We start from the raw sequence: 14,268 nt of genomic DNA, 5'->3' as shown, positions 1-14,268 counted from the left end.
ATTCAGGAATTCATTTATGGCTTTATCATATTTGTATTACATTTGTTTAAAAAAAAAATGAATAAAATCAAACACTTCAAAACTAGTAGTAGATGTGTTCCCTTAAACTTGAGGCCAACATGCAAATAATTGTACATCATGTGCCTAATTTGACTTTCTCTCCTACACAGATGCGGCCGACATGGCTCAATTGTTTTCCTTTTTAAAGTGACACATAACATGTTTAACAGGTTTTCTACTTGAGACAATTATTTGATGAGAAGTGGCACTGTGCTTGGACATTATTCGTAGGCTTGTTTTTGGACAAGGCTGTCTTTGAAAACAAGCATACATAAGAGTTATATGAACATATTTAAATCATAGAAAGAAATGCCATCTTGATTTAAGTGTAACCTCTCAAAAGCCATCTGTGGAGTTGACAGATCAAGAATGATTCTGCGGCGATGCTCTTAAAATCAATTCGAGGCTGGAGAAATGAATTATGTCGCTGCGGTTGAACATATCACTTGATACCTTTGATGCACGCTGCTCTGCTGAAAACTGGTGTTTTGAAACGTTGTGCATCAGACAAAGCCGCATTGTGTGGAGAGCAGCAAATCAGATGTCCTTATAAATCAAGTTTTACTTTGATGCCATGTGCTCATTAAATTATTTATGAATCTCATTTTAAATTAAACCCACTCAAGTGTTCTCTATTGTATCTATTTAATAACACGTAATTAAATCAAGACGCTAAAATAACAACTTATTATAATACTTTACACAATGTGCAATTCTTCTACAAATTGCTGAATGTTATGATATTTCTTTCCACCTGTGGTAATAAGAAACTCTTTTGTGTACGAGGACAGTTCTTGTTGTCACGCACGACTCAATGGAAGTGCATGAGAAGACTCAGCACAAGCACATTTCTTTTGCTTGCCAGAAAAATGATGTCAATTTAAACAGGCCCTGTAATGGGTGTTGCGCCGCAGCAGGCTATGTTTAGAATTACCGCTATCAGCCAAGATGTGCCGACCAACAATATAATTCTTAAATCTGAACACATGGATGTAAAATCCTTTAAATGAGTTACAATCCGCATTTCCTCCTTAATCCGGTCCACATCACTTCCTGCACTTAATGACCTCACAGCCATCAATGTGTTTATCAATCAGTGTTGTTGAGTTCCTCTCGTCTGTTGTGTGTGTGTTCTGCACGTTCTGGGCTCACCCGGGCTCCTCTGTGTGTTTCTGAGGTCCTTGTTGGCCTTCATCGGCAACCGGTGTCAAGCGCTTTATTTAAAAAAAAAAAGCAAGAATGTCGGCCATGCTGTTAAACGCTTTGGTTTCTCAAAGCTATCTTTAATAAGAAGGCTGATGAGAGACGGAAAGGGATAGGGTCTGCATGTGAAATGTGTGGGTGAGTATTGTGCATAGAGTGTGTGTTTGTGTGTGTGTGTGTACCTGGAGACAGTTGCATCAGCTATTCTTAATTTCAAATTGATCCTACTTGAAACACGAGTGTGTAAACGGGTTAAAACCCTGTGGAATGTATTACCCACAGTCCCACTCACTCACCAATAGCTTGTTCTGTAATTCTGGTGATTGACGTTACCGAAAGCAGAGACGAGGACCAGGCTACAGAGGTTTGGTGACTCATTATTCTTTGACTCAAAACCTCCAGATTATTTTCATTATCGAATGTGTGATCTTCAGCCCCAGGTTCAACAGATGTGGCCTGACATCACTTGAGACCATTTATCAGACTAGATAACACTATAAACGAGATATCACTTTGATCACTCGATAATCCGTCATCAACTGGTTGTTGAATACGAGTAAAAGATGATCTCATTTATAAATATAGTATTTCCTTTGACTTCAGCGATACAGACACAACCATCTTCAAACCAAATATCTCCAAGAGGCATCACTCCCCTCGTCCTCTACAAATAAACTGAGCACACTTAAGCTGTCCATGATCCTCTTCCAAATGGGAACAAGATATCAAGAAGACTCATTCAGACTTATTTTTATTTGACTCCTACAGAGACCAGAGGAAGTATCAGACACAAGGAAAGGATAACGTAACCTGAGGACACGGGGCTCCCACAGCTGTGCACGATAGCTGCTGTCCATATGAGGACGTTGGTGTCTAAAGTGCTAAAACAAAGGGAATAGCAGAGGGGTGAGGCTAAAGATGTCCGTCATAAAGCTATAACCACCAGTGTTCATCCACTTATCCAAGGCAACATTTTGCATTTTAAGACTATATCCCAATTTATGGTCCAGTATTCTGAATCCATTTAACACATTTTCCTATAGAAGATGTGTAGTGTGACAGATTATAAATGCTGAAACTCTTCTGAAACTAAGAGTGTGTGTGTTTGGAGTGTGACAGGATTTACTCTTGACCACATCTTGGTCTGGAGCCCCCAAAATGGAGTATTTTGTATTTAAATAAATAAATTAAAAAAAATTATATCACACACACACACACACACACACACACACACACACACACACACACACACACACACACACACACACACACACACACACACACACACACACACACACACACACACACACACACACACACACACACACACACACACACACACACACACACACACACACACACACACACACACACACACACACACACACACACACACACACACACACACACACACACACACACACACACACACACACACACACACGGCGGAACAAATCTAAAACGAGAACACTTATGAAAACAGTTTGCTGCGTTTATTATCTTTTAAATGGTCATTAATGGAACTTATACGGCCAACGTACAAGTCCTGTAGCGATACATTGTCTCGGTAGCTACAAGCTTCCTGTCTGATTTATTATGGCTTTAACAATAAAATGCAGCCCTGGGGGGTGTTGGCCCCATTGAGGGTCTCCCTAAAGCCGGCTTTCCCGGTCTCCTCCTCCAGGTGTGGGAGCAGGAGCAGGCCGGGGGCTTCAGCAGACCACTGACAGACAGTGGGATCATAACAGTAACCAAATATAGGAGTTTAGAGTCGCAATAAAAACAAAAGGCTGTAGCTGAAACAAGTTATTCTTTGCATGTGTACATGGTAAATACGTCAAGGAACCCTGCTGTGAGCATGCTCTCTCAGTTATATAAAAACACACACCCGGGAGGCCAGTGTTCCCGTTCAGTGCGTTTAATAACTCTTATCTGATGGAAATTGATCTGACCGCGCAGCCAGGGGTCTGACCTCTTGCCCTGATATACATTAACACCAAAGACTTGGATGCCCTCAGCCGACTGAAGGAGCTCAGTCCGGACTATAATTTAGGATACAAACATACACTTTAACTTAAACAAACATTAACCCAAGACCTGCAGGTAACACAATATATCAACAAGGGCTGGATTTGGGTTTGTTTGGTCTGAAACAAAGAAAAATCGGTACCACTTTACAATAAGACTACCCTTATAAAGGGTTTTCGAATAGTTTGTAATTAATTTATTAATTAGGTTTTGAACACTTTATAAATCATTAATAAGCTTTTATGAGACATGAGATAAACAGGGCAACTGTGACCTGTGGGCTCACTACTTGCTTGCCAAATAGAGAGCCCACATTAGCTTACTTCGTCTCCTTCATCAGCCAGCATCCTTGGTATCTGTTGCTCACTGAGTTGATTCTCGCTAAGTAGCCAATATAAGGCTTATCATTTTTCCAAATAGTGAGCCTGTGTTGATATATGAAAACTATGTTAGAACTGGTTTATAAAAGGTTCTTAATGATAAATAAAGTGTGTACAACCTAATTATAAAACCCTTTATGAATCCTTTATAAGGGTAGTCTTATTGTAAAGTGGTACAGAAACATCTCTAAAGAATATTTAGTTAATGCTAACAAAGGACAAATAGGAGCAGCAACCCCTCACTTTTTTTTTTAATTCATCTTAATATTTAAGATGTTGCCCCATTGAAGGCTGTTCAGACCTTGTATTTCATAACAATCCTGCAACACTGTCTTCCTATTGGATGGGTGATCACTGCATCACTCTCCTGCTGCAGTCTCCAGTGAATGAGTCATATTATTGGTTGTATCTGGCTGCCATTTCATGTTGGGCCCATGCCCAAGTGTGGGCCGACGGCGTGCCCCCTAGCTGCTCTCAGACCTGTTAAACAGCCTTTAAATACAAATTGCAGAGATGACAATACACTCCCCCTACACAGGACACATGCAGCCCCCACATGCTTCTAATTAGCCCAGGCACCATAAAGGTGTTGTGTTCATGTGTTCGTAATGCATGTGTGTGCAGGTTTGTGTGCAAGCATACGTAGTGTGTGTCTGTTGAGGGAACAGGCGGGTGTTAACTGCAAACACCTGAAGCTTGTAAGCAGAGTTGCTCTCTGTGACACAGTTTGCCAAGCCTTAACGACTGCTTGCCGTGTCGTATCTGTGAGCATAAAAGTGTCACAATGCTGCTTTTACGGAGGGGAAACCAGAGATAAATGTTCTTTGGCGTCAACAACTATTTATAAACAGTGTCTCTACAGCTGTGGCTGAACAAACGCGCTTTGCCTGCAACATTTTCTTTGGAAGGAAGTTATTAAGTCAGAAGTGCCAATGACAAATTCAACATCATCATTTCCAGTGCGGCTGCAGAAGTGCTGCCCCCTGTTGGGCCCCTGTGTTCATGCAGGCTGTAAGGTGAGCACCGTGATGTGACGGGCATAGATTTAATGGCTGAAATGCCACTCATGCTATGTGGCAGTGTGTCACACACACACACACACACACACACACACACACACACACACACACACACACACACACACACACACACACACACACACACACACACACACACACACACACACACACACACACACACACACACACACACACACACACACACACACACACACACACACACACACACACACACACACACACACACACACACACACACACACACACACACACACACACACACACACACACACACACACACACACACACACACACACACACACACACACACACAGGAATACTTTGGCCTGTGATCTTGGTGGTGAGAGATTCAGGTTTCAGGTGGGAAGAGCTGGTGCTAAAGGGAGCGGAGGGTCTCTTCTTACAGTGTCGTGTTGAGAGAGCTGCCTCTGTCGGCCCCTCAAAGGTTCAGTGACAGAAACACACACACACGTATACAACACCACACGCAGCCATATGGGACCATGACCACACTGCACAGTCACACTGATGGGATGCACAGCTCAGCTCAGATAAATGTACCAACTTCTGCATGAATCATGTGTTAAGTACTTGGCACGAACACATGGTTCACTCCTAAAAGTACCAAGCTCATGTGGACTCTTGAGCCAGAGAACCTGGAACATCTCTAGGTTTTATCTGATGAGAAATTCTCTTTATAGCACATTTTATGGAGAGAAGTTAACAATCTGGAGAATCGTTGGACGTGGAAAAAAGTATATTTACAGGGAAACGGTTGCATCAAAGCCGTAATAAACAAAATAGCCTTTTGTTTCACAAAATAAGGCATCTTATCAGTACCAAAAACTGGAAAGAGAAAACTTTAAATAGACTTCTAAATAGTTGTGGAGGGATTGGATTTCAGTGCCAAAACCACAATTACACAGCAGTTAAGAACAATTGACAGGAAATGGGATTTAACATTTGATACAATAATATGTTCTAATGAAAACACGTACATTCAAATGCACAAGAACCAGGCAGAAGGATTACAAGCTAATTGAGCAACACGTATCTGATTATAATTCTACTGAGTAATGCTTAGTACAAATGCATAGAAGTAAAACTACACTTACATTGAGAGCGCTCTGCTGAATCCAATGCCAACAACACTCGCAACAACTTTGCAAAACAGAGACCGCGAGCTATCTTAGCACAGCAGCCTTCAGACTGGAAAACAGAATGTGTTGAAAGGGGGCCAAAAATTCCACTTGTGAACGTTTTCACCTGTTCTCGTTGTTGCAGGGCTATTCACACTCGCAGAGGAAGAGGAAGAGAGAAGAAGCAAGAGCCAGGGAGAGAAATGTCCCGTAATGTGCAGAGAAGCAGCTTAAATGCTGTAACTATTGATACAAAAGTCACACAAAAGAAAGACATGTTTGCAACCACATACTCGGTGACTAAGTAGGATTCCACTTGAGTTGCAATTTTAAAAGTTCCTGAATGCAAGCCTGAGAATTTCTCTGGCAGCAAACCACAACTTTCCTCTCCAAAGGTGAGGTAAAAATAGCCAATGTTAACCATTGAACACACTGATGACCACACCGACTGATGCTTCATCAATACATCAAATGGAGCAGCATCTTTACCCAAAATAGAAAAAACAACATATTTCTTGCAAAGGCATAACGGGGGACTCTGTGTGTAACATGATGTGGATCACACACTGTTCTCCACCCGTGGAACTATCACAAGCCCTGTAACAAACACCGCCAGCCAAACGTGGCCAATCTTGGCACTTGGCGGCTCCATCTATATAAGTGAGCATCCCCCACTGACTTTCAGGCGGCAGGGCTGAGGCTGGACGTCCCGACCCCGCTGATCTGCTGAGTGCAGAACCCTGCCGTCTCAGTATGGGCCCTGCCTACGTGAAGGGGCCGATTTCAGACACAGAAACGATACACATGCATTCTTATTGTTCAGATACATATACACTGCAGTTCAAAGGAGCAGACAGATAATCAGGTTTCTGAGCCTTCAGTCATGCCTTGACTGTAACTTTTACCTGATAGGCTGCAGAGTTTTTGTAAGTGGTACTAATACCACGAAGAAAGAGACATACCTGGAGGGCAGGAGCACTCTTGGCCAACGTCCCTAGTTGTCCTTAATTTTGGCAACAGCACCACCACTTTCTGAAGGCAGAGAAAAAACACCTCCGTTTAAAATCCCAGTTCTAGACATTAATATATTTTTAATGAGGAAATCATTAAGAAACATTTCAGATAATAAAAGATTTACAAAATCTCAATGACTAACAATAAAAAAAGTCTATATCATCTGTCTCCCATTATATAAAGCTCCAAAATTGAAAGGGCTACCTCAATTCCTTTTCCATTTGATCAAATTATAGGTTGGGGTCTCATCAGTGGTTATATCACTCTATAAAGAGCTTTAATAGTAAACGTAATTAGCCAGCTGCATGCAATGTTGACCCCTACGGTCATACATTAAAAACAAACTGATTTTAGGGGGAATAATTGGGAGCAATTGCCAAAAAAGTGCCAAGTCTGCGTTTGTCAACCTCAGTGCACTTTTACGCACAGGTCTCGGTCAGAAGTTCACACAAACAATGTAGGCTGTTTATTTATTACAATAGAGGCCATTTAAGACAATAGATGCAATGTACCTCTTCCACGAATTTCCCTACTGATGAGCTCAGCTCTGGAGTTAGGGTCCCATCCTCGTTTAGACAAGCCCTGTGCGGCGGCTGGAAGATGGAGGCTTTGTCCATCTCCATCTGCATTCGGCTCTCCAGCTGGAAGGTCTTGAGGCTCATCAGAAGACACACGGTGATGGAGCTCATAGACAGCAGCAGGCACAGAGCGATGGGAAAACCTGGAAGCCACCGCTGCACCGAAGACTTGGGCGCAAACTCACACACAGGCTTACTTTCCCCGATAGAGTGGCTGGCTGTATCCATTGTAAAATCCTGTTTTACAGTCCTCTGGATGAACATAAAGTACCCCAAAAACGCCGTTTTGGAGTTCTGCGGTAAAACTCAGGCTCCGTAGAGTAGACAGCGCACCACAACACTGCACTCAAAGGTGAAAGTGCTGTCTTAAATTAGTCTGGAACAAGAGGCAGGAGCAGCGGCAGTGCACACCGGGTTTACTCCAAACACATGGGAGCGATATGCATGCCAACCAGAGTGAAAGGCGCCTTCAAACGTACTGGTGGTTGTTTCCTGTTGGGGAGTATCCACCATGAATGCGCGACTGAAACTACCACTGGGGCCAATTGTTTGCCTCCCTAAAAGTTGCATGTTCAACTAGTTGAGATGCGCCCGCCCTGCAGACCACGTGGGAGGCTACTGATTGACAACTGAGAGACTGGCTCGGCACCTCAGCACTGGTGTAGTCCAGGATGCTAATTGTTATTTTTCTAAAACCAATGCAGAATTTTTCGAAGTGAAGATAATGTGCCTTGTTGTGTGATAAACTGAAATGTGTAAATATAGTTTACATTTCCAAACTTACAAACGGTTTATGTGTTCAATACCTGACCCCAGCAGTGACTATAGCTAGGCCTAAAGAAGCATCTGGAGGATCATATAATATTGCAGATCCTTCAACAAATGTTTAGTTCACAGAGAAGGACGTAAATCAATCAATATCTACTCCATTTAGAAACTTAAATAATACGAAAACTGTATATTAGTTTTTGATGTCTGAGTTTGATTATCTTTCAGCCGGCAGTAGCTCAGTGTCTATATTACCTGACTGAAGCAGAGGGTCCCCGTATGAATAGGACACGCAGTGTGGACTGGTACTGAGGAGCAAGGTCGCATCACTGCTCATAACACTAAAAATGGGCTAAATGCACTGTGTTGGATTAAGAGGTGTTTCTATTGCAATCTTCTATTTCCATTAGTTTCATTGTTATACCCAATTTCTACTTTGTACAATTATCATTTTTGAAAGGGTGCAGCTTTTCGTTCAACACGTGGTGTACAATGTTAATAGCATTACACATTTCCTGTTGGCGCCGCGCTAGGAGCTCCAGGTCAAGACCATCCATCATTTCAGTTAATGCTTTGCCAGACCATGTTCAGTGCTCATCAGGCGGCACTCTTGCAGTAACCTGAAAGCTTTTTACTGCCACCCGGTGGTTACATGAAGCTACTGCAACTGAACATCTCAATCACTGCACACACAGGAGACATTACAATAATCTATTCACGTTTATTGAGAAAAATGTACACAATACTGCAAAAGTCAGTGAAAAAAAAAGAAATAACAAATTGTATGTACAAGGATTTTCTGCCCGCAATAGCTTTTTTTACATCCATAGCGCTGAATAAATTACTACTGGCAAGACTGATGCTGGGTAAACCTAATCTCATTCTGGTACATTCCCCATCACTCACTTCACAATGCAGAAAGACAATGGACACAATTGGACCTGAATAAAAAAAGGGCTTTTACCAGAATTAAATTAGCAAATAAATATAAATCAATTTGGGAATTCCTTACATCAGAAATTGCCACAGAAGATAACAGAGCTGGTTGATGAGTTTGATTGAGTAAGAACACACCGGCGTAGGAGAGGGCACAGCGGAGCAGGGCAGAGGACTGATACAGTCAGCAAGGCCACACCTCTCCTGGAGAGGCCGGAAGTAGAGGCTGCGCTGTCATCATGAGAATCGCCATGGTGACAGCCAGGGCCTGACCAAGGTCACAGCTTCAGTCTTTTTTGCTGCTGCTGGTGCTTCTGCGGCTGCTCTTGCTGCTGCTCTTGCGGTAGCAGGAGAAGAAGGGGTGTCGCAGGGCCTGCTCCAGACTGAGGCGCGTCGCTGGGTCGTACTCCAACATCTTCTCTACCAGGTCGAACAGCTGGTGGTGGTCCTCGCCCTTAGACAGCATGTAATTCTGATAACAAAAAAAAGGTGACGTTAGTCTAAGAATACTAAACAAACAAATCATACTGATATTTTTTCCAAGTTTTAGAAACAAAAAAGGTAGCTAACTTATATGCAATTCAAATGGTTGTCCTCTACATATCATACGTGTGAACTACATGCAGCATGGACAGGGTGGACAGACAGATTCTCTCAGAGGTGTGGACTCGAGTCACATGACTTGGACTCGAGTCACAAATTTGATGACTTGAGAATCGACTTGACAAAATCACAAAACACTTGCGACTCGACTTGGACACCAATGACTCGGGACTTGGACTTGAGCATTCTGACTTGAGGTGACTTGAGAATTTAATTCAGAGGTCTCCAACACGCCGATCGCGAGCTGCCGCTAGAAGAGCAGACTCCCGTCGGGGAGAGCAGAATCTTCAGCCGCTCCTACTCTTGCTGAGAATCCTTGCAGGCAGGGGCGGGTCTTTATTTAGCTGGGCCACCATGCGGCCAATCATATGCGAGGACACACTAGGATCATACCATTATGTGAAAGAAGGGTGGGTGCACAGCAGGTGTAGTGGTACAGGCCAGCTGCACAGAGCGACAGATTTAAATGCAAGCGCTTCGGAAAAAGTCAAGAAATGAGCAAAAACCGAAAAAAGAAGCAGCATCTGGCTGCATTTCAATGATATTGGAGAAAGCAAAGCTGAGTGCAGGATTTGTAAAATGAAAATAACCTTCAGAGCAGGGTTTTTTTTTGGCAACCACTCAGGATTTATTGTCAGGTGGGAGAAGTTCAGATCTTGTACTTGAGTAAAAGTACCAGAGTGTAGGAATACTCAGTTACAATAAAAAGTCCTGCATTCAAAATGTTACAAGTAAAAGTACAAAAGTATTGGCATCAAAATATAGTTAAAGTTCCACCTGCAGAGGGATCTAGATACAGGTGTTCTTTTCCCCATAGAGCCTGCTCGCTGCACATTATCCCTTGCATAAAGATAGATTGTGGGTCCCTTAAAACATGTTGTACACAGTGGAAATAAACATTCTGGTCACCTTAACATCAGGGATCTTATACATTAAACTCCTTCTGAATCACACCGTCACGGTAGCCTTACCTTACTGATCCCTCTTAAATTAGAAAAACACACGTTACTTTACCAGCAGAGAGAAAATGGATTATTAAATTAACTAATAAAGAGCAGTTTGATTATTAAGTATTATTCTGTTGATCGATGTCATCACATTTGGTGAAAAGCACATAAGGACTTGTTTATGACTCGTTTTGTCAAAGTTTAGGACTTGGACTTGACTTGAACTTGCCCATCCTGACTTGAGACTTGACTCAGACTTGAGCGCAAAGACTTGAGACTTGACTCAGACTTGAGCGCAAAGACTTGGACATGAGCGCAAAGACTTGGACATGAGCGCAAAGACTTGAGACTTGACTCGGACTTGCAAAACAATGACTTGGTCCCACCTCTGGATTCTCTTACCTTGAGGGGTTTGCAGTGTTTCTTGACATATCTCCCAGAAGTGCTCTGTGGATCCCAGTCAAGCTTGCACCGATGGATATACCGCCGCTTCCTGTACACACAAAGATAAAACCATTTCTACGAGTTAGAAACATTTCTTTAAATTCTGTCTGCATTGTATATGTTCAGGAGGAAGGAAGATGGTAACAAAAAGTTTAAAATCCACGTACTTTGTTTTCTGCATGAGTTTCATTGGGATGGGGCCCAGGACTCGCTCCATCATAGCAAGGTGCTCTTTACTGTCATGAGTCTGAAGGAGAAAACAATATCACTTTTAGCAAAATGCCATGGTAACTGACAGTGCTTATTAAGGTGCTAGCATTCTTTATTGTACATAAACCCAAACTATCCAGGCTCTGGAAGCCTTTATCCTACCATACTGTTATAGTTGATATGAAAAAACCCTGCTTCTTTATACCCACAGCATTACATTTAGCCAATACATTTGTTACCAACTGTAAATATCCTTTTATATTGTAACTATGATAATCAAATGCTAGCTCAAGTTTTGTCCTTGTGTGGTATGAGACGCTAAGAGACAACACATATATATGATGACGGTATTGTTTCATTTGAATTAAACAATAGTTTTGTTTTACACGAGTGAACGTGTAGACGATCTTCTAAATATGTTCAACATCAAGCTTTTCGTCAAGGACTATATGAGACCCAACCTATTCATTACTTGTAATACTAGGTTATAGCAGTTTCCCATGAGTCTTACCTGGAAGAGAGTATTTCCAAGGTAGTACTCAATGAGAATGCAGCCCACACTCCAGACATCACAGGCATGGCCCCAGCCCAGATCTGAAAGAGGTAATGTTCCCTGAATAAGACATGTCTCTGCTGAAGGATCTGCATAAGATGCGTTAAAAACTGCCACATACCGAGAATGACTTCAGGAGCCCGGTAGTGACGTGTGGACACCACAGAGGTGTGGTGCTCGTGCTCATATGTGGCGTTACCAAAGTCCACAAGCTTCACATCTGGGTTCCTCAACGTCCGTTCATCCCGTTTCTGAGTACAAACACACATCATGCTAATAAAACAGCTGCTCAAAACATGTGTAGAATGTGGCCAATGCTTCAGAAGGCATGAAAGATCCTTACCAGGTCAGGGTTGTACTGCATATTATATCCCGAATCAATGAAGAGAATATTCTCAGGCTTCAGGTCAGTGTGAGTCAGCTTGTTTTTATGCAGAACTGGAAGACAAGACCACACACATTCAAAACCAATCCTTAAAACTCTATTCTCCATTTACAAATGTGTCCGTCACTCACATCGCACAGCTCTGATGATCTGGTACGCCATGGGCCTGATGTGTTCAATGGGGAACGGCTGGAAATTGTTCTCCTTGAGGTAATCGTAGGTGCTGAGGCCGAGCAGCTCAAAGGCAATACAAATGTGGCCGTGGTAGTCAAACCACTCCAGTATGTGTACGCAAGCACTAGAGAGGAGGAGAGGACATGCAGAGTCAGTTTCTTGAAATTGTAAATTCTGAAAATACATGTGTTGATGGTGATCTGTATTAGTGGCCTGACTTACGATCTCTTATCCAAGTCGAGGGACTTCAACTGTTCAAGCACCTCTACCTCAGCCATAGCTGCCTCACGGTAGCGGTCTATGCTTTTAATGATCTTCAGAGCCAATCGAGCTCCATCACTGGAAACACAGAACATACTTTTAATATCAAATGTGTGGGATAGTGAGTTTTTTAATTGAACTGTAAGGAATATTCTCATACTTAGAGTGATCAATGCATTCAACGACCTTCCCAAAGGCCCCTTCTCCTAGAGTACACACAATCTCATCTACAGAAAATAGAAAGCTGAAGTTAGCACCACAGAACAGAAAAGGTGAAGCACTGACTTTAGGCTGTTGCACTGCCTGATGTTTCTCTGTTTAGCTACACTTCTATAAACAGGCATCTGAACACTTGACTGCAACTCAATGCTAAATATGTTACACTGACAAGCAGTATTTAAAAAAAAAAAAAAAGTATTAAGTCTACTGGCCAAAATACAACAGCCTCTAAATTAATGTTTAGAAATAAAAACCAGACAACAAGAGAGTGAGACACAAAGTGTGATCAACAGTAGAAAAAAAAAGTATATATTCTATACATCTCGCTCTCAGCATGTCTCCACTGTGATAGATGAGATGACCCTCGTCATCATCCTCAACACTCCTGGATCTTTTCCTGCTCCTGCGCTGTTGGCTCCTCCTCTGCACCCGGAACCGCCATCACATCAATAACCCATCAGTCAGCCACCACAATGCGACATCGTCATTCATTCAACCAGGCCAGGGGGGAGGTGTAGGGGTGGATAGATTCGGCCCGTTCAGTAACACCGGCAGGCGAATGGACGGGAGGACGGAGCAGCAAATTCAAATTCAGCCCCGTCAGAGAAATTGGGCGGCAGCCACCCACATAGTGTGTGTTACAGAAGAAAAACATGGCAACAAGATTTTCAGATGAGACTTTCTCAGAGTAGTACAGAAAAAAACTGAACTTGATTGATGACAGTCTATCTACATGTAGTTCTCTGTAACTCTTCCGAAACAAATACATTATTACCATCACGTCCTATTACTGCAAACTAAGATATTTAAGCACAAAAACAGGGTCCATTTTTTTCTCTAGAAAATCTTTTAACACTCACAGGGTCTTACTTGCTGAGCCCCCTACTTGTCATTATTAAAAATCATGCTTAAATAGTTAAGAGTTGGATACACAGAGACAAAGAGAAATGTGTTAGGCATTGGCTTAACACCCGTGATGGCCCATCTGATTTGGTGAAAAAGACAGGAGAGGAAGAAGCGTGGAGAAGGATTTTCCCGTACCGTGGAGGACCTGGGGCGAGAGGGGCTCCGCCGTGCGCCCTCGGTGCCGGCGGCTGCTTCGCCTGCTGCGACCGCTGCGCCCGGACGACTTGCTGTAGTGGTGCCAGTCACGCTCTCTGTCCCTGTAGGTCCCTTCACGACTGTCCTCCTCACAGGCCATGCCAAAACTGGGGTCCCGTGTGGGTCTTTCCCAAGAATCCAGCCTACGGTTCAGACTGCGGGTCTCCAAGTAATGCCTGCAGTCAAACGGAAAAAGGCTCAAATCAAAACCACGGAGCAGAAAGT

General features: G+C 42.8%; 2 protein-coding genes across 2 annotated transcripts in view; both read right to left on the bottom strand.

The window, feature by feature from the left end:
• LOC117454182 (collagen alpha-1(XXIII) chain) overlaps positions 1-7,965 on the bottom strand; it is a 133,042-nt gene extending 125,077 nt beyond the window's left edge. Inside the window, 2 exon segments of the mRNA XM_071204646.1 lie at positions 6,813-6,882; positions 7,377-7,965. Coding sequence (XP_071060747.1) covers positions 6,813-6,882; positions 7,377-7,706 — 400 coding nt within the window. The 5' untranslated portion in view covers positions 7,707-7,965.
• Positions 7,966-8,915: 950 nt separating this feature from the next.
• On the bottom strand, positions 8,916-13,884 carry LOC117454099 (dual specificity protein kinase CLK4-like). Its single transcript, XM_034093191.2, has 10 exons — positions 13,263-13,884; positions 12,884-12,950; positions 12,685-12,801; positions 12,420-12,586; positions 12,247-12,341; positions 12,025-12,154; positions 11,862-11,944; positions 11,308-11,387; positions 11,099-11,189; positions 8,916-9,618 (listed from the first exon to the last, which is right to left on the bottom strand). Exons 1-10 carry the CDS (start codon positions 13,276-13,278, stop codon positions 9,433-9,435), a joined length of 1,032 nt encoding a protein of 343 aa, XP_033949082.1. The 5' UTR covers positions 13,279-13,884; the 3' UTR covers positions 8,916-9,432.
• Positions 13,885-14,268: the final 384 nt, after the last annotated feature.

This window comes from Pseudochaenichthys georgianus, chromosome 10 (assembly GCF_902827115.2).
Source record: "Pseudochaenichthys georgianus chromosome 10, fPseGeo1.2, whole genome shotgun sequence".
In the NCBI taxonomy this organism is placed as follows: domain Eukaryota; kingdom Metazoa; phylum Chordata; class Actinopteri; order Perciformes; family Channichthyidae; genus Pseudochaenichthys; species Pseudochaenichthys georgianus.
The sequence above is the reverse complement of the archived record's forward strand: the minus strand, read 5'-3'. Positions and strand labels throughout refer to the sequence as shown.